Raw genomic sequence first — 24,174 nt, 5'->3', positions numbered from 1 at the left:
GACTACTGTGCAGTTATATTGTGCTATATGCATAAGGGATTTATGTGACTACCGTGCAGTTATGTTGTGTTATATGCATAAGGGATTTATGTGACTACTGTGCAGTTATATTGTGTTATATGCATAAGGGATTTATGTGACTACCGTGCAGTTATGTTGTGTTATATGCATAAGGGATTTATGTGACTACTGTGCAGTTATATTGTGCTAGATTAATACTGGATTTATGTGACTACTGTGCAGTTATAATGTGTTAGATTCATAAGGGATTTATGTGACTACCGTGCAGTTATATCGTGTGATATGCATAAGGGATTTATGTGATCACTGTGTAGTTACATTGTGTTAGATTCATAAGGGATTTATGTGATTACTGGGCTGTTCTAGTGTGTTATATTCACAAGGGATTTATGTGATCACTTTGCAGTATATTGTGTTTCAGTCATAAGGCGTTTATGTAACCATTGTGTATTAGTATTAAGTTGTATTCATACAGGATTGACAAGGTTATTGCACAGTGCTAGTTATGAGGCATTTATGAAGTGACTGGATTTATATTGAGTTGCATTCATAAGGAATACATGTGGTGAATGTGCAGTGGTATTGGGAAGTCAGTACAACCAAAGTGTTGACGGTATAATGAGTTGTGTAGTTTAATTAGTTACTAGTGATCAAGTTTTTTGTGCTATTGGTGAAGGGACTATTATAATTCTGTTGTTGTTGGAATATTACCCGACCAGGAGATAGGGATTTATCGTCATGTTATGTCATTGTGTTGCCTTACCAAATTTCCGCTATTAGTACTCCTAGAGGAATTTTACTTCGAGCTTACTTTCAACGTTAAGTTTTCCCCTCATATTTTGGATAGTCAGCCTATAATCAAATTCAATCATATTTCATTAGCAATTAGAAGAGTACGTGTTGTTGTAGTGTTTACGCTCGACCAGTGGATTAGATTTCATCAAAGGGAGTAACAAATGGTTATCACCGACTGGGGTGGCACACGTTCTCTCCCAGGCACTGTCGGGGAGTGGCTGGTTAACCACCAGTTGCGCGCAGGCCCCAACGGAGAGGACACATCTCGAGGATCGGTACGTCTTAACTATTACGGAACCCACCTTTGTGGAGACTACGAGCTTGGATATCACCTTTTGGCAATACCTCCGATTACGGAACCTAGGGATCGGGATCAAGACCAAGACTTCATATTTTATGTAAATAGTCGGCACACAATAAATGTACATATTTGTATTTAATGAATCATGGTTTTCATTTAAGTAAGTTACCGGAATCGCTTACAAATCTGGGCTCGTAACACATTTTTCGAACATCAAGACCAGTAAGGCCTTGATAAAACTTTAGTGACGGCCTGTCAAATCGAGCCTTTGGCTCATTGCACTAGTCTCATATATTAACACATGTATATTTGAGACTGGGTCAATAGCCAGTTTACAAGACAGGTATAGTTTAGTTAATTAGTCGTCACGCACATATGGTGGCAGCGGTACTACTTCTCACATTACAGAGTTAAAGACTTTTATTGATCAACCACTAATGACCATGGACGGACAACTGACGTATAACGCAACCTAGACTTCCATCAATACCTGAGGTCAAGGGCAGGGCCGTGACCGATAGGGAGGTTACGTCACAATATTTAGCCTGATGTATTCGCATTCACGACATGATGACACTTATCTGTATACCTTATGTATATACTTAAATAATCGGAAAAGAAAAAAAACAAACGCACAAATAGTTTGTATAATTGTATATATAAAAAAACATACGTGATATATGTGGTTTTCAAAAAAGAGCAAACGATACATATGTTAAACTGACATTACATATAAATCAATACATGGCACTTCATATCACAGGGACATGATACTTAAGATAGGATTGTACAAGTCATTTCTTGTGTGGAGTACTATCAGACGGTTCGTGGGTATTGATCTATACTCAGAAAAGTTCTAGTTCTGTCTTCAGATAAGCAAAATATTGTGTCCCAATTTGCAGGTGCCTGAGCTTTGTATCCGATCGAAAAACGTCTCTGTAATTGATTGTTATCAGTCACTTACATTCAAATAATTTATTATGTAAAAAATTCAGGCGAATGCGTTTTAATTAAAAAATATATCACAACTGAGACATTTTACAGATTTGCTCACATTTTGACCATGCCTCAGTGTTTTTGTAAGAGACGCTCTTTTTTACAACTCGTATATGACTTTGATTTCAAAGAGGTTTCTAACAAGTTTTCGTTGGTTATCATAATTTTCTTAATCGAGTGCATTTTCTCATTTTTCGGAATTGCATTAAGGTACGCCGTTACTCAGCATTTGTTTCACAATTTAAAAACGACAAATTAACAATATAATCAACAATCACGAACCGTCTCCCAGAACATATAATTTCCTATAGTTAAAAAACAAAACGGTATGCATGATTCCAATTCCGACAAAACCTGTCATTACAATAAAACTTTAGTTTAAACACGACGTCGCAAATCATTATAACGTCATTTTGTAAACAATGAACATGTTTTAACCTTAACTAGTACAAAAAGGAAAAGCAAAATCCATTACTCAAACTGATGATTGTTACAGGGATTGTGAATGGTGAAATGCAAATTGTGTATGGTAGAAATATGCATACGTAAATGTTCATGGTATTAATAGTACCGGGGGATAATAATGCATCACTTGCAAACTAAATCAATTGAATTCAAATTATGTTGGTTTGATTAATATAGCCTACATATTTATTTTTATTTGTAAATCAATATGTCGTATTCAATCTCAAAAGAATATTAACAAGTACAATTAAATATATACTTGTAACTATTATCATTGATAGGCTAGGGATGTGTTATCTATTACAATCTTATATAACCCAGAATTAAGGTTTTAATCTATCAAAAGCACATTTGAACCGAACACCGATGTATTTAATCAATCCTTCAAAAAAAAAAATTTGATTTGAAACAATGTGCCTCAGATAAATGCTCAATTTGTTTTGAACACAAACAGAATTCCCTTTGACAGCCCGCAGTTTTACGAGTGATATTTGTACGAAATGTCTCGGTTTTTTTTTACATTTGACTTTACTGACTCAGCACACTGTGGCTTCGTGTCTTGTTTGTCAAGTGTTTAGATTGAGACACCGGCAATTGGCACTCTTAGCTAACCAAAGAAAACAGGCGTTTTCAAGCTCACAAAATAAGTTTTCAAGTACCGTTTGCGTGCAAAGCAAATTAGTATTCATTAGACGAAACTGATTAAACTCATTCCACATATGTGCCTCAGGTGTTAAATAATGAAGCTCCATTTCCCATGCGCTTTGTAACACGTGGCAGATTTGCCTAAAGGCAAAACTGTCTTTTATTTCCCTTAAAATGAAATGAAAAGTGAAAGAGAGTAAACTGTTACAGATGTACATTCTATTATTTATAAATCAAAATAACATTGCATGTTATAAAATATAAGGATTTCGAGATCAAAGTCAATAGTATTTGTTTTGCAATATATTACATGAAGCATACGAAATGTCCATTCTAAATTACATTGATCACGAAAGATATTCTAATGAAAACAATCGATGACACATATCTATTAATGCATTATTTAACAAAACTAGCATAGCATATTAGCATAGCCCACAGCTAGAGGCAAAATATCTCTCATGATAATAACAAGGTACTCTACATCTAATGGATCATAAGACGCCGAACGAATAAAGCCGGATAGGTGAGCTAAAAGTAGGAAAACCCATTACTGATGCTCTCTATTAAATACACATAATTTCCCTCTACTTTGACTCCACTAATTCGGTATTTATTTTTAAAAGAATCATATTGTTCACTGTGTTTTTCTCTATAGGTGTCACGCAGAAAAGTCCCGTCCACATGCGCTAGTGTTTTACCTCGCGAGAAACTCAACGCTTTGTCATAGGGGCTGAAAGACGTGGTGACACAAGCTTTATACTATTAGACAATGGAAAATGTAATCTACATGTACATTAATAAAGACGTAAATGGCAACTGTTGAATAACAAAGCATTGCAGCAAGCTTAATTACATAAGAGATTAATACTGTAACTATTTCAACAACAAATTGAAATCAAATAATTGGTCACAAAATAAAACAAATAATGGATACAAAAAATACTAGGACAAATTCAGGACTATACATATACGAACGAAATCAACAGTCATGTTCATTGGAATGTCCATATATTTAGTAACAATAAACGGAAAAATAAACGTTATATTTCAACAGTTGGAATGTTTGCCTTATGTTTCGCCCTCTTTAAACATGGTTAATCAAGAAGAGAAAAAATAATCGTGTTTCCATACAACAATGGCTACATATATATGATAGATACCTACCCAAGAACTAAATTTATCGTTAAGGTGAAACGTGTCTTTTCCGAGTTCTGGAAACATTATGTATTACTGAAAGGACAGAAGTAAGGTTTATACTAAACCGAATGATTGTCGTTTCAAAACCGCCTAATATCAATTGATCGTTATTTATAATATAATTATTATCAATATGCTTCAAGAAATTGATAGTGATCAATACAATACAACGTCTATGATGATATATGATATTACATTAATAAATATGTTTTTTTTTTTTTTTTTATAAATTATTGCGAGTCATAGAAACTCCTCCAACACGTTGTCTAGATGAAACACTTTCCCTTACCTAAATCAAAGAAGCTTTTCGCACTTATGAAAATAGAACTGCAATTAGAAAAATAATTATTCAAAATGTAAATAAAATAGTATATCCTGAACTTTCTAACAATTCACATAAAACATATTGCAATGATACCGTACTGTAATGCCTGGAGGTAATTAATTACAACCACTTGAAACAACGATAATGATAATTAGTAAGAACAGGCATTATTCTTTTAGGATTTAACAAGTATGGTTCAAATCATAATTTCTGGTTTGGTTGAAATGATCACTAAACTAGTAATGTTTAATACATATACTTCTCATTGAATATCCTATGTGATTAATACCTTTGTTGAAATTAGATGTTCAAAAAAATTACAATTAAAATATGTTAGTTTACAGTATCCATCATAAAACATGATCTATCTATTGAAAGATACCAATCTGTCTTTATATTTAGATGAACACAACTGACGAGATATCAGAGATTCCTCAAATATTATACTTACATCTGAAAAATATTGCATGCTTGTGTGTGTGTATGCAGGAGACAGGGAATGTTGGTGTACTTGTCTCCTTGTGATAGCGCGAATCTGATGCCGATTTTATAGTGCTAACTCACTAAAATGCCATACTGAAGGCACCAAGTACAGCATTCCGCCCGGTCACATTATACTGACAACAGGTGAACCAGTTGTTGCTATACCCCTTAATGCTGAACGTTAAGCAGGGAATAACAACTACCATTTTAAAGACTTAGGTATGTCCCGGCCTGGGGACAGAACCCATTGCCTTCCTCACCTAGGCAAACGCTCAACATTAAAGCCAAAAGCACGGTGTTGCCAAGCAAGGCGCATGGAAATAGATAAAGATCCCAAATATTGCAATAGGCGCAGAAGATTTATTTTGGTTGCTTTTGTGTCCCCAAATAGAGGACACCAAAGCAAATCCCCAATTCTGCAGGGGCTCCCTCATTAGTTCCCTCCTACGAAACATGCCGTGGGTAACACAGCAAGTGTACTCTTTTCCGATCCCCCACCTGCAGGGGTGTAACAATCTGCAAAAATACAGATGCGTGATACAGTAAAGTTAATAATGTTGATGTGACATTAGCAATTTAGTAAACCAATAGTTACAGAAAAAATCCGCACTGAACGATTTGAGGTAAATTGGAATTTAAAAAGAATACATCCCCAAGAACTTTGTTAGGGGTAAGTCCATGTTTGCATTGTAGAATAACAAAAATCAGCATCTAAAACAATCTTATAATTTCAAATGTTGCCGGTAGCCTGCAGCCGACATCAATGACGCGAATTTGTTAATACATTATACAAAACGACCAATTTTCGAGATAAATATTTCAAACATTTGCCTTCCTAATTCGTTGAAGGATTGTTAAAACGCCGATGTGTCACTTGAGATTTGTCAGTTTGTTAAGTCCAAACTTTTGAAAATATGAACCTAACATTTTATTCAACATTTGATAGTTTGTGGACATTATTGGAAAAATTTCAGAAAATAATCTTTAAACCATGTGGACAGTACATTAAAACCATAAACATCGGCTGCCATTGATAAAGATCATATAAAATAACAAGTAATTTCACATTAAACAAGTTTAAAATGTAAGTATTAACAACAATAGAAAAAGATTGATATACAGGTAATAAATGCACTCCTACAAGCTTATTATATTCATGATTTACTTGCTTATTTCAATTTTTAAAAACGAATCTTAATATATATATATATTAATACAAAAATAATATTTAAATGATTACAAACATCCTGAAATATAAGTAACATGAAAAGCAGTGCTGATTCATACTATACATGCCCTTATTTACATAATAATCAATCCTCTTCGTCACATAATTACCGTGTTAATAAGTCGATACATCTTTTTTTGAGAATGAACTAATATAATGAGGCGCATTGTGATGTAATAAAATGATAATGAAACGACCTTCAGTCTGTCAGATTATAATATGACGTCACAATAGCGCCAATAATTGTTTTTTAATTAAACATGTTCGTTGACCATGTGTTTTAAATAATCTATTGGTAATTTCCATTTTATGAGATTTAGCTCTCGTCCTGTTATCATTATAGCTCACTAGAGGCTTTCTAAAGTAAAGAAAATATAATAAATTCTTCCGACTCGTTTTATACAAATGTTTCGAATGAAAAAGAAACCAGTTCACCAATATAAATCCTTTTTATCATTCTCTTTTTTGAACAATACTGCGATGAAACAGTTTCCATATTCTATTATTCTTTATTCATTTGGCTATATCTTGCATTAACTTTTTACAAAGTCGATGTTTACAAGAGATCTCACTACTTTTATGTTACCTCTCTCTTCTTCACTCTTATCTGTTGGATTGACAGGTTTGTCAACAGTAAAGTGACCTTCGGTAATACTTGATTAAAACGTTTTAGAGATGAATTTAGAGTTTAAATTCAAAGTTAGTTGTCATTTACTACCACTTTACCTAAGAACGATACAGCAGAATGGAAAAAGATTAAAGTTTTGTAGGATATAACACGTGAAGAAAGTCATGATACTATGAATGATTACTCAGAAAATATACATGTACATCTATTTGTATTGATCACATTGAAGGATCAAATATGATACAAATTACTTTTCTTTATACCCCGAAAAGTTATTTCAAATCACTAACTTAAAGAACGTGATTGAATTTGTATTCAATGTCTGTTTATTATAAAGCCAATTCGGACAGTAAATATGACTTTTGGTTGTAATGGTTTCATTTCAAACAGCGCAGCCATCTAATTGTAAAATACATGTGTATACATATTTGAAATGATAATAACCCTTTCTAAAAATATTAAGCCAAGTTATGATTTGAGAATATAAATTTGGTACAAGTTTTGTCTATTCAAAAATGTTTTTTCCTTTCATTTCGGGAGAAAAAGCTTAATAACTTTGATCATAAATACTTTTTTCCAACAATTTCTTGTTCTTATGGATAAGTAATATGAATACCAAAATGACCACGTTATTGTCCTAGATTGAACAACACATGAAACAAAATAATCGACTTTAACAATATTCAGAAAAATATTCATAAAAATATCACAACTTGTTGGAAAAATTGATTTCCTGTATGCTATGTACATATTCGGTAAGTAAATTAAAACATACATCGGTGGATAAATACCGTCAGTACATTAATCAATGGATTTCTACAGAATTATATCTAATAAAATGTACACTCTCCTTGATCTTCAGTTTTCATCGCTTAAAACACACACCTAATCGTCACACCTTAGATTAACCAGTAAGGATATAGCAAACGCTTACCCAAGATGTGTTCATATTTCAGGACTTAGTAACTTGGCTGTGACACTATCTTAATCTATGAGAGCTTAGCTTGTCCTTGTCCTGTCTTCCCTCCAATGCTATACACTCATACCACCCAGACTTTCACACTCGTCGACCTCCTGGTTGATGTCAAGAAGTTGTTGGAACTGTTTGGTCATGTAGCGTCTGTTGATGTCATGGATCTCATCTCTTAGCTGTGTGCTCTGTACATCCTCCTCGCCTAGTTGACTGGGAGGGTGAGGCTGGAAGGAATAGTTGTCGCCTTCAACCTCCAAGTAAGCGGGAAGGTCCTCATGTAGTGACTCTGGTGGGGACCACATCTCCTCTTGTTCTGTTCTTTTCTTCGGAAGCATTTGCCTCTGAGGACCTTGATTTAATTGCATATCTACATATTCATATGCTTGCGGCGTTGTTGGGGATTCTGGCGATAACTGATTGGAATTTGTTTCACCTTGGATAGCATAGTCATAATTACCGTTTGAGAAAACTGTGTTTTCATAGGAATATCCATTGCTGTTGAAATCTACACCATTGTGGGTGCCGATTGGGCGAGTTTCTTCCTCTCCAATGCCAGAATCAAACTTTTCCCCGCTGGTGTTTATTTCGATGCTATGCATGCTCTCATATTCAGCAGCTTCATTAATTGCATCGATTAGGTTCATGCCTGGATGCCTCAATCTGATACTGACGCGTACAGGCAGCTTTAAATCTTCCAGTCTATTCTGTGTGTGACTAAGGCCATGCAAGTGACATAGAAACTCATCCAGGTGAGTAGGGATCTTGTACTGATTACCACGAAACAATTCCTTGATGACAAACTTGTCAGCAGTATAGGGAAACTGTATGGAGAGAAATTTGTTGACACCCTTGCCTCTACTCATACGATCTGTAATTTGCTGGAGTGCAGGTACAAATATATCTCCTGCCTTGGTCAGAGGCTGGTAACACAGTTCACCATTATTCTTTGTCCACGACTTATACTGAAGATATGCTGCTGAAGAGTGCACCACCAGAATGAAGTCGGCCATGTCCATTGAGCGTATGATCCACTGGAGCTTGTCATCGATTTTCGAATCAGGGGCAAAGGTCACGTTGCACAGACATTCCTTCTCAAGGAAATTAGAGAAAGCTTTCAGTACGCCTAGGTGCTTCGGGTGGTCCTCGGTGTTCACCAGAAACACATTTTGTCTCTTCAACAGGCCTGGACCTGAGTGTAAATAACACGCTTGTTGTGAGACATAAGACATATCTGACAGGCACCATGTTCATATACCATCAATTTCCACAACAGATAATCTGAAACTCACTTACCGATAAAACATTTCTATATAATCAGTATTTTGGTATATTTAAAAATCTGGTTACTTAAAAACTTTGTCTCTTATTCAAAAGGGTCTAGATTTAGGAGCATGGAGACCAAACTGTAACGATACAGAGAAAAAAATATGAAGATAAATTTATTGTAGTAACGAAAAAATAACCCGTTTAAAATTATTACAAAATTGGCAAATGACATAATTACCCGTTGGTGCAGGTTTCTTATTGTTGACGTAGTTCTGATTGACTTGACCTTGGTATTTGTCGAGTTCTTTCACATATTTCCCTGGTCCAGGATCTTGTTTTCCTCCCTGTTTCCCTGTATAACCGGACTTTCAATATGTATCTTATGCTTACAAATTCATACAATAAAGCAAATAGATAAACTCTCTTGCCATTATATCATGCATACACTTTTATATATGTAATGAAAAGTTCTCAAGTCGTCATACTACTTAGTGATCCCAATATTTAGTACGTATGTTTTGAATTGAGCAATATAAAAAAATCTACTGGTATTTTAATATGAAATACAACTTTGTTACAAAACACCCAAGGCTACGCCATTATTTAAGAACATTTCTCGTGTTGTTCTGTTTATCCAAAAATAGCTTTGCTAGTTAATCCAAAATACACATACACATAAATATATATAGAAAAAATAAAATTAACGACCGACTAAAAAACTAGCTGCTTTCACCCTTCACAGGGCTCTACAGGTTTATTCAACAGAACAACTTTGTGACGTCACAATTACATGTCATCACACTACAATAGTAACGTGACGTCACGAAGTACACAAGATTGGTGGACAATTTAGCGTAAAATTTTACTGTGGCCTATTGAGACTTGGTTTTAATATTTTGATTAGTTGGTCTTCTTTCGTTTCTTAGTCGGTCGTTAATCTTATTTTTTCTCTATTTACTTCCTTCACATGGACATTTAATCCCTTTTTATTATATATATATATGTATCACCAACACTCAGAAATAGGAAAACATAATATTACGCCCTTGGTTCAAAAGTTTTATAGATATTTTCTTAATGGAGGATAATCTAATTATGACTGTAAATAATCATAGCATTTAGTAGAAAATATAAAAATGTTACCTACTTCGGTAAATGATGAGAAATAGGATGATGATAACTATCAGTATGACTCCAAGAAAGGAGCCTAGCACGGCCCCTACGATCTTGCCGGTCGGGTCTGTGGTTACCTCTGGAATGACAACACAGCATGATAAACATTGTAGACAAACAGAAGTAACTAACACAATCAGTCACGTCCAAGCATCTGGCAACCTTCCAGTTACTAAAGCTTGCACGATGTCATAATCAAACGAATGTGTGAACGTCAGCAATGAATCATGATGCATCAATGACAATGAGTTTTTGTGTTATTTTCCCTGTTGCTTCAACAATATTTCTATCCGTTCAAAACCGAACAGAAATGTCATATTTCTTCAGGAATATAAGCTATATTTCACCTTGTGGAATGAACATTATATTTTTGAACTTGTTCTCCGTAAATCTCGAACAATGTCAAAGTAAACATTTCTCGTTATAAACCCTTATATCCAACATACATTCCAACATTATTCACAAAAGATAAATCTGTAAAAAAAAAACACATCAAGGCACTTATTGAGATTTTAAACTAAAGTTTGGAAACATTGACAGTTCTAATTGGTCTATTCTTTGTAGAATTGAGAACTTAATTTATAACCATCAGTTGTTTAGTACACAGACAACAGTGCCGATCCCTGGGACCACGATGGCATCAGTGAGGCTCTTTACATGGAAATCAACATTTAACTGTATACATTGCGATACATCAATATAACTGAGAGGGACAATTATAGGGGATTAGAAAACACACGACGTTTACACCGTATAAGTGTTTCGTAAATGTGAGAAATCCATGTGATGTTCAGAATTACGTCACTTATAAAAGACAAAAATATGTTACGACATTGGCTAATCAGCACATGCTCAACCAAAAGGTCATTGAAGGTCATAGGACAGAAGGTCATGGAAATGCACTGTATAATATATAAGAATAAGTAGAAGAAAAAATTAGAGAAAAAGACAAATATCTCATCTGTTGCATTCGATTCAGTAGGTCCGGTTTAGTCTTTTTGATGGGCAGAGAATACATAAAGCTATTTCAGACTCTGTAGTGGTTCCTGCATTAGTCATCTTGCGATAGCATGTAGTGGGATAGCGCAAGGCTACTCTTTACTTTAACCTGCACATTTGTCAATTGAACATTTCTTCCTTTAAAACCAATATACATCAGTCATAGTTGAATATGAATTTCCCGAAACTTTATTTTCGATATGGTTTTGAAAAACTTCAAATAAATCCCGTTCTTACGTAACTGCTGAAAACTGTGGTAAAATATTCTGAATCAAAGCAGTCCCATACAAATAATAGAGTTGCTGTCTTCAAACAAACATCCCATTAAACCAACAACAACATCGTCTAACAGTTTCGATAGTCGTGCATGGTGACTGACCCTCTGACTCTATGTGGATAGAACACAGATAACAGTAAATATGTGAACATCGCGATAGGTTTACCAGGTATTAATAGCGTATGCTATTTTTAATGTTGCAGACAATCAGTAAATATATTATAGATATAAAAGCCTAAGGGTAGTTTGGGGGACGTTCAAACGTGTGCATATCTAGGTCCTTATGTATATCTAAATGTAATATTTTTGAATCTCGCATACTTGAAAATATATGAACTTCTGTGAATCGATTGATCTAATAACCATTATCAGTGACGTTCTGCTTGCAAAATCGATCTCCAATTAATCAATTAAACAGCAAGCTGATCGCAAGTACAACAAATGAGGCAGTGGGATTGAATAATTGACAGATCTACCAATCAACCATTAATCAAACCATGCTTTACCGATACTGTTTCTGTCACCACTGGTTGTAACACTTGATTTAGAAATCGATTACATGATATACTACGGACGGATTAGGGACATGATACCATCGTATATAATCAGAGGCACATTGAGTCACTTGGAAAACTTCATAAAACTTCTTCTAAAAATTCATACGGGCTAGTAAAGTAACGGTATTTTGCTTGTTGCCTACGGGAAGGTCAGATTGTATCAAGATTATTCAGATCAATAACGTAGAGCCATTTTTATGCTTACAGTGGTCAAATGTATGAAAATCGTCAAATGATTACATCAATAATGCTAACAAAAAGAACCGTATAGCGGGTTATTTACGCAGGCTTTTAACTTTTCGCAATTTGACCCAAAATCAGAAAGTTAAATTTACACTGATTATAATTTCGCGAGCTAGCTATATATAGACATGTGAAGAATACAAAATTTCGTGGTGCATTTGCACAAAAACGGGACACTCGGCATATGAATTGGCTTCATTACAACATCTTGATCCACAACAAGTAAGTGTATTTTTTTAAATGAATGATACAATCTATTTTCAAACAAAACCGATAAGGTGTCAAGTAATGATGTTTAGCATGTAGTGCTAGCTATTCAAACCTTGAATCACTTTACATGTCACAGATTTGACATACGTCTGCTCAAATGGATACTTGTAACATGCATAGTAAAGGGGCTTAAACGACATACATGCTATAGGTACCAAAATCAAGAACAAAGAAGTTGTTGGAGAATCAGGATAATTTCTTATGTAATCTCAAGGAACAGATCATGGATCGGCTGGATAAGCTCCTTGATGAAAAAATATTTCGTAAGTGTATCTGTGCTTTTGTCATTGGGCAACACTTATAACTATCATATGTGCATATGTATGTATAGTATTGGTCCTTACCGGACAACACATGCTGTTGTCATTGACCTACACCCACAACACATGCTGACGTCATGTTGTATACTTGTGATATCATTGCTGACACTACGTACAGCAGGGTGCTCATAACTTCATTGTTCGTGATATGATAATAGTGTGTCCAAGCTGAAGAATGTATTAACTTCAGCCATCTTTACTAAGTTTATCAAGACCGTCCTGATTCAAGAAAACTCTGCAGCGCATCCTTAAACTTAAGTTAAACCTTTTTTCTATGTCTCCTTAGCATTTGCATCCAAAACACAATACTCCGTGCATGATATGTCCAGTGTATGTGACCTATCTTACGAACAAATTTATCATGTATCGTTGAGTATTGATATAGTTTATACATTTTTGCTGATTCTGGTGACGCATTAAAATTAGGGTTAAATTTGTATCAAAAGACTCATCACCGATACTACCTTTACAATAAGCTTTGACATCTTATTCCTTAATTATACCATTCCATGACGCTTACATTTTAGCAGTTATCAACAGGTACGATTCATTAAATAGATGTTACTCTTGAATAAATGGAACAACATGTATCAATGGTAAGCTAAAACCCTAAAAAAGCTAAATACGTAACAGAAGTTTTTGATGATTCCTTGGTTCAGCAATATTTTAGGGCGTGATATGCCGTTCTGAAAACTTTTGCTTAAAATGCTTTTTGTATGCCACAAGAGTGTAATTATGCATCGATATACAGAAAACGGCTCATAGTTGTATTTCATTGTTAGGTAATAAAACAGTTTGATAGATAATCCAAGCCGGTGTTCCATGATGGTACAATAGAAGACCAGTTTGAGAAATATTGCTGATGTACATGTAAGGTCATCGCTTCAGGGGCATCAGTTGAGTGTTTTCGACTAGACTAATGTTTGCGTAAGGTTTACCTATCGATCCTTCCATTTTCTTCTGCTGACAATGTCATATTTAAACAGATAATATTATATTGATAGTAGAAAGGTAAAACAATATTTAATATAAATGCGTTGAACAGTAAGGAAATGTCCCTAATTCCATATTAAATATTTTGAAAGGTCTCGTCGTGTAGATTCGGCTGTGATTCAGGGTTATCGCCAGTTTCTATAATCGTAAGCTAAAAATATGTCTAAATATCTTAATTAGGTATTGTTAAGTTGGTTGTAATGTGACGTAACAGTTCAGTTTATTGGCTTGAGATGCATGGTAAAATAAGTTCAAAACTAAATAAATAAAGCTACACTCTGATATAAAAAGAAAATTTTAAAATACATTTTTTGTCAGGAAATGCTTTTAACATTTCAACAAAAGCTATATTTTGCAACACAGTAAAACCTCGCTATACTTACACCGTGACTTTTCTCGGCAAACTTTTCGTATTGTAAATGGGCTTAGCTATAAATATATTGAGAGATCTGAACGAATTGTAATGATAAAGCAATGGGACACTGTAATGGACAATGTTGGCGGTAAGCGAGATGACATATGAAACGAGGAGCATGATATTGAGGTTTTACTGTTGTCAGCCACCATGGATAGTAAAGTCACCCAGATGTTTCACATGCGATACTTTAAATCAAAAAGAAAAAGGAAATAAAAAAATGAGTAGCAGAAAGGCTTTATTGAGGAGATACAACTACAGAAAAATAGCATCACTACTAGGATATTATGGGAGCGCTAGGAAAAGAGGGAATGCTGCCAGATAATGATTTACCATCGGTGGACGAACCTACAAAAAATATAACACGGAAGCATTACGATCATGCTGTGATGTGAGTTTATATCTTCTCCTGAAATCACGTTATCAATATAACTACATACATCCTTCACCAGTAGCCACACCCATGCAAATAGGACGATCCAATTTAAAAATAAATTATATCTCATTATCTGAAGGGATCAGAATATTCTTTTGGGACAGAATCTGTGAGTAAGAAATAGCAACATTTCAAAGTTAGCTGCAGGGAATTTCTGTATTTGAATTGCGCTATCATTGTGTGGTAAGCAATCACGATAACTGTTGTAGACTAAACTATATGTACTGAATGCTGTATGATAAATACCATCAGTCTTCGATGATTTGCCTTCACTTGATGTGGTTCAATGTCATTTCAATTTACTTATTAAAAGTATAAGAAACTTGATTGGGTGCAAAAGTTACATATATTTCAATCAATTAAGCTTTTGTCTGCTGGAGCATTTCCAAGTACTAGTACTTTTTACAATACCTTCTTCGGTAGCAAATTTTAATTATAATCATAACCAACGTTTGAAGGTTTTCGAATAATTCTGATTACTTTCTCCACAACTCTGTGTGGTGTCTGATCTTTGTCATATTCTTTCGAAATATGGTTGCATAGATTTTTCTTTTTCCATTTAAAAACATTCAACCCAGATACTGATAACTAACATAACACATTATATTTAATTTTATGCGTTACAAAATATTTGCAACAAGGCAACCATATAATGAAAGGGTATGTAAACAGTACAGATATAAGTTTATGCATGTAGCAAAACAATTAAGTGCATTATGTTTCTTGTCGTTTGTCAGGAAAAAACATAATATTAAGTCAAATATAACATTACAGAAAGAGTTATATATCTTTTCTGATATTGTTCAGCAGTCTATGCTACAGGCCCAATATCAGTACCCTGGGCCTTTTGGTTATTGAGAAGAAGTTGTTTGAAGATTTTAACATATTTGACCCCTGTGACATTGAAAGTGGGTCAAGGTCATTCATTTGAACACATTTGGTAGCCCTTCATCCCAGCATGCTACTGGCCAAATAGCATCAGCCTGGTCATCTTGGTTATTGAGAAGAAGTTGTTTAAAGTAAAAAGTTGACGCCAAACGGACTTTCAACGGAGAGAACAGATTTGGCAATTAACAATGAGTTCCCTCCCATACCAAAACAAAGACATTTATTTCAGTTTGGTTTGGTTTATAGGGTTTAAATTTCTATCAACATCTAAGGTCATTTAGGGATGTGTTGTATACGCGTGCATGTGTGTTATTCTTTCAGAAACATTTTTGAAGACACAAATAACAACAGGTGGCATATGTTGTATTAGTAATCATTCCATAATCATATGGTCATGAAAGATCCAGACAAATTTACATTGCAGTTTAAGCTGTCAATTTAATACTTTCAAAAAATTAAAAACAAGAATTTGCTCTATGCTGAAATAACATGATCCATTATATATACCATTGTACATTGTATTACTGAACATTTTTTGAAATATATTCATTCTGATAATAACAAGAGGCCCAATGGGCCTGCATCGCTCACCTGGTATTAATCTCACACTTGTAATCTTAAAAGTGGACCAAAATACAGCTACAGGCAGAATATCAGTGTGACCTTGGATGTCAAACAATGACATTAGGTTGAAAGTGGGTCAAGGTCATTCATTTGAACAAATTTGGTAGCCCTGATTGCTACAGGCCAAATATCAGTACCCTGGGCCTTTTGGTTATTGAGAAGAAGTTGTTTGAAGATTTTAAGACATATGACACCTGTGACCATGAAAGTTGTTCAAGGTCATTCATTTGAACAAACTTGGTAGCCCTTCATCCCAGCATGCTACTGGCAAAATATCATCACCCTGGGCATTTTGGTTATTCAGAAGAAGTTGTTTAAAGGTTTTAACATATTTGACTTCTGTGACCTTGAAAATGGATGAAGGTCATTTATTTGAACACACTTGGTAGCCCTTCATCCCAGCATGCTACTGGCAAAATATCATCACCCTGGGCATTTTGGTTATTCAGAAGAAGTTGTTTAAAGGTTTTAAACATATTTGACTTCTGTGCCTTGAAAGTTGTTCAAGGTCATTCATTTGAACAAACTTGGTAGCCCTTCATCCCAGCATGCTACAGGCTAAATATCATCACCCTAGGCCTCTTGGTTATTCAGAAGAAGTTGTTGAAAGGTTTTAAACATATTTGACCCATGTGACCTTGAATATAGGTAAAGGTCATTCATTTCAACAAAAATTGGTAGCCCTTCATCCCAGCATGCTACTGGCCAAACATCATCACCCTGGGCCTTTTGGTTATTGAGAAGAAGTTGTTTGAAGATTTTAAGACATTTGACACCTGTGACCTTGAAAGTTGTTCAAGGTCAGTCATTTCAACAAACTTGGTAGCCCTTCATCCCAGCATGCTACTGGCCAAATATCATCACCCTGGGCATTTTGGTTATTCAGAAGAAGTTGTTTAAAGGTTTTAAACATATTTGACTTATGTGACCTTGAAAATGGATGAAGGTCATTTATTTGAACAAACTTGGTAGCCTTTCATCCTGGCATTTTACTGGCTAAATATCATTATCCTAGGCTTCTTAGTTATTCAGAAGAGGTTTTTAAAAGATGTTTAACATAATTGACCCCTGCGACCTTGAAAATAGATAAAGGTCATTTGTTTGAACAAACTTGGTAGCCCTTTATCCCAGCATATTACTGGCCAAATATCATTATCCTAGGCTTCTTGGTTATTCAGAAGAAGTTGTTTAAAGGTTTTAAACATATTTGACCTGTGTGACCTTGAAAATAAGTAAAGGTCATTCATTTGAACAAACTTGGTAGCCCTTCATCCTGGCATGTTACTGGCCAAATTTCATTATCTTAGGCTTCTTGGTTATTCAGAAGAAGTTGTTTAAAGGTTTTAAACATATTTGACCTGTGCGACCTTGAAAATGGGTGAAGGTCATTTATTTGAACAAACTTGGTAGCCCTCTATTACAGCATGCTACTGGTCAAATAGCATCATCCTAGGCCTCTTGATTATTGAGATGAAATTGTTTAAAGGTTTTAAACATATTAGACACCTGTGACCTTGAATATAGGTTAAGGTCATTTTAACAAAACTTAGTAGCCCTATATCCTAGCATGTTACTGCCTAAATATCATTATCCTAGGCCTTTAAGTTATTCAGAAGAAGTTGTTTAAAAGACTTTTAAGACAATTGACTCCTGTGACCTTGAAAATGGGTGAAGGTCATTTATTTGAACAAACTTGGTAGCCCTTCATCCTGGCATGTTACTGGCCAAATATCATTATCCTAGGCCACTTGGTTATTCAGAAGAAGTTGTTTAAAGATTTCTAACATATTTAACCCCTGTGACCTTGAAAATGGGTGAAGGTCATTTATTTGAACGAACTTGGTAGCCCTCTATTACAGCGTACTACTGGTCAAATAGCATCATCCTAGGCCTCTCTGTTATTAAGAAGAAGTCGTTTAAAGTAAAATATTGATGCCGGACGACGGACGCCGCACCACGGCATAAGCTCACTTGGCACTTCGTGCCAGGTGAGCTAATAAGTCAAGGTAATTTATTTGAACAAACTGGGTAGCCCTTCATCCCAGCATGCTTCTGACCAAATATCATCACCCTAGGCCTTTTGGTTACTGAGATGAAGTAAAATGTTGGCGATGGACGGACGACGGTGAGCTAAAAATGACAAACCCAGGGCGTACCAAACGGGTTTTCAATGTGTAAGCCCAATGATCAAATGTCCCGAAGCGCGCAGCACGAGGCGGGGGGAGTGTATTGGAGGTTTTTTTCCCCCTTCCCATTGGTGGGGGTCTGGAGTCTCTCCCCCAGGAGAATTTTGTTTTCTAGAACGCCGGAGACGCATTCTCCAGTGTTCTGGCGTCAGTTTCATATGGCCCTTTTTAAAGCAAGAAAATATAATTTTCCCCTATTATTTTACAAATATTTTGTGTTTTAGTATTTTATATAATATAGTCTATTAGTCAAAAATGATGTGTAAGCCCGAGCCTTTTTGCTACATAGGTTGTTACGCCCCTGAAACCCATGTCCAAAAGGTAAAAGCCTCCTAATGATTGTGACTTAAATGTACAGGATTTCCTTCTGTATATTAAGTGCTATAACAACACTTACTTATGGCAGAGGGTTCCCGTGTAGAGGGGGTAGGTCCAGGTGTAGAGGGGGTAGGTCCAGGTGTTGTGGGGGAAGGTTCATGTATGTAGATTGCAGCTGTAATAGTTCTAGTACAAGTGGCACAATTATTTCTATTGTCCTTGCAAAGACACTTCCTTGAATCCTGGAAATATGGATCTTCGGGTACTATCTACAATGAAAGGGAAGAAAATAAGCTATTTCATTAAAAATAGGTTCCTACTGAGTTTTAGCATTATTCCATTAATGGAATAAAATGTGAAAAAAACCTCAAAGCATTATAGTTATTTTTCCTGCAATATTAGAGTCATGTGAGCTAAAAAAAAAGATAGAATCAGCATGAACCCGTTATCAAAATTGTTCAAGTCCTTCATGTTGAAGCTTACCTTAAGACGATACCATCCAGGTAACAAATCTTTGAACTCCCCATCAAACTAAAACAGATGATAAAAATCCTTAAAATAAAAGACTATCTGTGACTATTTTGAAATACTGAATGATTGTTCACATGCAATGGTATAACAGTGATACAAATTGTCTTAATAATAATTAATGGAGGTTCTTATATACCGCTTTATTACAACCGAGTTTGTAGGTTGTCTCGAAGCGGTTCACAAATTATTATCAGTGGTAATAGGGCCTTTGCAAACAGCCAACATATTTCTCAACTCCCTGGAGAGCATACAGCCGGTGCTGCCATTTCGGCGCTCACAGCTAGCATTCAACAATTCTAGCATGTAACCCAACCACATACTCATTTACAGCTGAGTAGACTGAATCATGCAGAGAAAAGTATCTTACTCAAAGATACAACACAGTACCGTGCCGTGGATCGAACCCGCAACCCTTCGGTCACGAGCCCGACGTCCTACCACTAGATTACCGTGCCTCCTAACACCGTGTCCTTCACCAGTTCGACTTGTTAGTTCTTATATCTTATGAGATCATACAGACAAGAGACCTTTATAACATATATTTTTATGTAGGATAGAATTGTAGAGATATTTACTGTTTCTAAAAGATATTGGAGATTTATTACATTACTATGAAATATTTCTCTTGTTCGTCGAAGGTCAAACTGGTGAACTAGTGAAACTAGTAAACTAAGAATGTCATTAATACTGTGAAAATCTTTTCAGTGGCATCAAATATAGAGTTAAAGTGTTCGCATAAATATAGAAAGTCTTGTGATACTTACAACAGTTATAACTTGTTTTTCGACTAGGGGTCCAGAAGTTTCCTTATCATCAGGTACTTTATACAGACTTACATCAAAACGCTCAAAATTGAATCGTAGAGGAGAGCTATTGAACGAGAAGTAGATATCCCGAGAAAAGTTTCGATAAATTATTACTGTTGTCCATTCTGCTGATGATGGAGATGTTGCATCTGTAATACAAAGTGCACAGTCATTAGTAGAATTTTCAAGAAGTAGGAATGTAAAATAGATGCAAAATAGGCCTGTATTTCTCAACTGTTATTCAAAACCGTTCCCACTACATCTAACAGTGTAACTTTCAAAGAGGGTTTAGGTCAAACTTAGCACAAACTTGTTTACAAGCAAGCTCACATAAGCTTAGGCTTCACAGCATTACTGTACAACTAACCAATTGTTCTTGGAAGATTTCAATGTATTTATCATAAGGCCTTTGAAGTTGGTCAAGGACATACATTTGAACCAATGAATATTCCTTCCCACAAAGTTTTGCTTAATCTTTCTACTACAGACAATAATTGAATAAAAGGGGTGTTAGAAAAAGTTCTTTACAATATCAGAATCTAAATCACTATATGGTTAAAACATTTTGATAATTATTCACATATATTGTCCACTCACTGTACTATCAAAAGTGTCAAGTGATCAGGGTAACAGAAATCCACATTTTTTGGTGTCTCCTTTATTAGAATTAAATGACTTAATATCAAAGTAAAATGTGAGAAAAAGAAAAAGAAAAAGACGGAAAGGTTTAATAACGATGAAGGTACAAATATATTTGAAATATGAAAAATATAAACTGCGACACATTTATATACATGTTCAAAATTAGCATCTGTTATGGTCAGGAAGTTGTGAATATATTGTTCTGTTTAAGAAACATTTGATAAAGTTAATATAATGACCAGACAATTTAGATTTTCTTGCCCTAATCAGCCCTTAGGACCTTCAAAATCTTTCTGGTTCTGATTTTGAGCCATTCTAACTGAAAAGGTGTACTATGATATCAAACTATAGTCATGTGATATATAACTATGAGTACTTACTGAATGGTGGACCTGTATGGATCAATGCAGAAAGAGACATATCTAATGTATCATACTGGGTCGCAGGCTTGGGTAAACTGTAGGCCCTAAGTAGGTAATCCCTTCTACTTGAGACAGGACCAACTTTTTCTGCTCTGAAAGTAACCTGTGAAGATATACAGAGATTTCTGTTATAATGACTAAATATATCAATTACAAAATATTGATCAATTTCAAATTTTGTTTAGGTTATCTGGTAATAATATGTTACAAATGAACTTGGGCAAAATTTGGGTTTGGGCCTCCTAGCAGGAATAGTGTACCTGATGTTTGGTTGGCACCCAAGACTTGGTGTAGATGCATTTTTAGGCATCGATACCAGTTCTGAGGCTTTAGGGAGCCAACAGAATTACGCCCAGAAGCTTAAGCCTTGGGTAGACTTTGCATACAAAGCTACCTCGGCTGAAAGAGGGAGGAAGGGTAAGCGGTATAAGGATAGGTATGATAGGGGGGGGGTTAGAGAAGCCACCTTAGAGGTTGGTGACCAGGTTCTGATGAGGAACGTTGGTATACGTGGCAAACAAAAATTGGCTGACAAATGGACTAAGGAACCCTACATTGTCCTTGGTGTGCTAAATATTGACATGCCTGTATCCAAGATCCGGAAGGAACGTCCTCCTCCCTTTCATGTGGCTACCAAGATAAGAAGGTGCTCATGAACCAAGGGAGACAACCCAAAATCATCAGAATGCCAAGATAGACTCAGTTGAGAGTTTCTCCTCAACTACCGACTCTGACAGCTCAGATGAGGATGGGAGTCAAACACCCAGGTATGTTATTCCTGCTAGGAGGCCCAAACGCACTGGTGCTGAGTCGCGAAAGCCAGTGCAACTAAACACTTTTGGTGCAGGGGAATCTCTGAGGAGGGGGAATAAGGGTGTTTGTGGAAAATCCAACACTGCGGGCAGTGTAGGTCATACACAAAGACTCCACAGCAGCTGTAAGGCCCAGACAGGCCTGTAAACCTCCTAATTGATATGGAGAATGGCTCATGGGGACCTTGGTGTCGTCCGATTCTACAGCTGAGGTCTTTGTATAGCAATTAAGTCGGAGCAGTGGGAGAATGTCATAGGGAACAAAGCCTACTCCTGATTTTGAAACTATTGGTCAAACTCTACAGCTACTAGTGGGTAAAATTACCTTTGGGTTTACCATCAAATTATGTAGTTATGTAACTCACATTCAATTATTATTTAAAAAAGATTGATATTCATATCAGGAATGCATTGTTTCCACTGGCAGTGGGGAGATTCTTTTAAGTGTATAGTGTACATGGTTATGTTACTTTGGGATACTGGCCAAGGTGGCGAGACGGATATTTTACTTAATTTAAGCTTTATTGGTTGTAATTTGCTGTTTATAGTTTAATTAATGCCAGGCGTCATTTCCCTTTACAGGGGAGAATGTCAAGGTGGCCAGACTTATTAACAGTTTGCCCAGTAATTTAGTATTTAAAATTATGTATTTTAAATACGATGTAAATTGAGTACATGTTAATACTTGCGCTGTGTATCGTGTGTCATGGTATATATGTCTGTGTCAGGTAATGTACCTGTGTTATCAGTGTGACGTATGAGAGGTTGGTGCAAGTATTGGCTGAGAGTGACACTTTGACCCAGAATGACCCTGTCCATGCACGTGAAAAGCACATGAAAAGCCTTACCTGGGCTTAGATTAGTTGCATGTGAACTGCCTGTGTGCGTTACCACCACGGTGCAAGGTAAGTCTTACATTTAATTTAAAATAATATAAAACAAACTGTTACTTCAATTATTGAATAAAGTACTTTGGTTTTATAATCTGTTGCATTTGAATTATATTGCCGTAAAATATCTGAGGCTATAAGTTAAATTAGGGTACACGTGGTCAGGTTTTATAACATCATGTCATAGGGTTAAAATAATTAGGGTGTAATTATGTAATGTAAGTTTCTGAAATAAAATATAATAATATAATATTAATTTACAAGTAATGTCTAAATATTAAATACTTTATGGTATTAATATATGTGGATACGGTTATACGTTTACACTTGTCTGTATATGTGCACTCAGACATTGTATTTTGTGAGCTTATCCCATGCCGCAGCTTCCGTTGTCTGTCCGTCGGTTGTCCATCGTCCGTCAACTTTTTTCCTTTAAAACGCTACTAGTCCTGAACGGCTCAGAGGAGGCCTCCAAGAAAGCTGGGTCCACGTCCCGAGGCTGGGTACGTTGGTGCTCAGTGCGTATGTGATCATTTCGGGGGTATGATTGTGGCGCGCTGGGCGTCATCGTAGCAGAAGGCTTTCACAGTAGCTCCAATTTGAGCCAACCTGTTTGCCGTGGGTTGCATCTCGTATTCCTGGGGGAAGAAGATCCTGGTAGCTGAGCAGAGTCGGAATCACTGTCAAACTCTTGATAGGAAGGAGACATGATCCGATATTCTGCAACATACTGCTTTGGCTTCGGACTCTGGGTAGACGAGAGGTGATATGGGCCCTCTATCACCAATCGGCTGGTCACGCCGAGCCCTTGGTTTACATACTCCCAAGAAGGCGGTGGCTCAGGGTCAATCGCGAGAGTATACTCTTTCAAATAGTATGTATATTCTTACGAGTATACTATTCTATGTATCTCCGACACTTGGCGCTGGATATCCGCGTCACACCAGTGTCCCCTTGTTGGGCTCCGTGGCGGGTGGAGGCATAGATCGTGAAACAAACAAATATACACATGGGTAAAGATAAAAACCACCAAAACGACGGACATA

General features: G+C 35.8%; 1 protein-coding gene across 2 annotated transcripts in view; it reads right to left on the bottom strand.

Annotated features, from left to right (window-relative positions):
• Positions 1-5,921: 5,921 nt before the first annotated feature.
• Positions 5,922-24,174, bottom strand: part of LOC110465195 — a 59,279-nt gene continuing 41,026 nt past the window's right edge. The window contains exons 5-12 of one of the 2 annotated variants that reach the window (XM_021520861.1): positions 21,385-21,529; positions 20,321-20,511; positions 19,509-19,556; positions 19,105-19,294; positions 14,907-14,921; positions 10,474-10,578; positions 9,565-9,678; positions 5,922-9,249 (exon numbers count right to left, since the gene is read on the bottom strand). In XM_021520861.1, the coding sequence (XP_021376536.1) occupies positions 8,120-9,249; positions 9,565-9,678; positions 10,474-10,578; positions 14,907-14,921; positions 19,105-19,294; positions 19,509-19,556; positions 20,321-20,511; positions 21,385-21,529 (1,938 nt within the window). In that variant the 3' untranslated portion in view covers positions 5,922-8,119. The remainder of the gene's footprint in view (positions 9,250-9,564; positions 9,679-10,473; positions 10,579-14,906; positions 14,922-19,104; positions 19,295-19,508; positions 19,557-20,320; positions 20,512-21,384; positions 21,530-24,174) is intronic. The other variant, XM_021520862.1, reaches the window with a different exon arrangement.

This window comes from Mizuhopecten yessoensis, unplaced genomic scaffold (genome assembly GCF_002113885.1).
Source record: "Mizuhopecten yessoensis strain PY_sf001 unplaced genomic scaffold, ASM211388v2 scaffold11059, whole genome shotgun sequence".
Lineage (NCBI taxonomy): Eukaryota > Metazoa > Mollusca > Bivalvia > Pectinida > Pectinidae > Mizuhopecten > Mizuhopecten yessoensis.
Note: the sequence above shows the minus strand (reverse complement) of the source record. Positions and strands in the feature narration are given on the sequence as shown.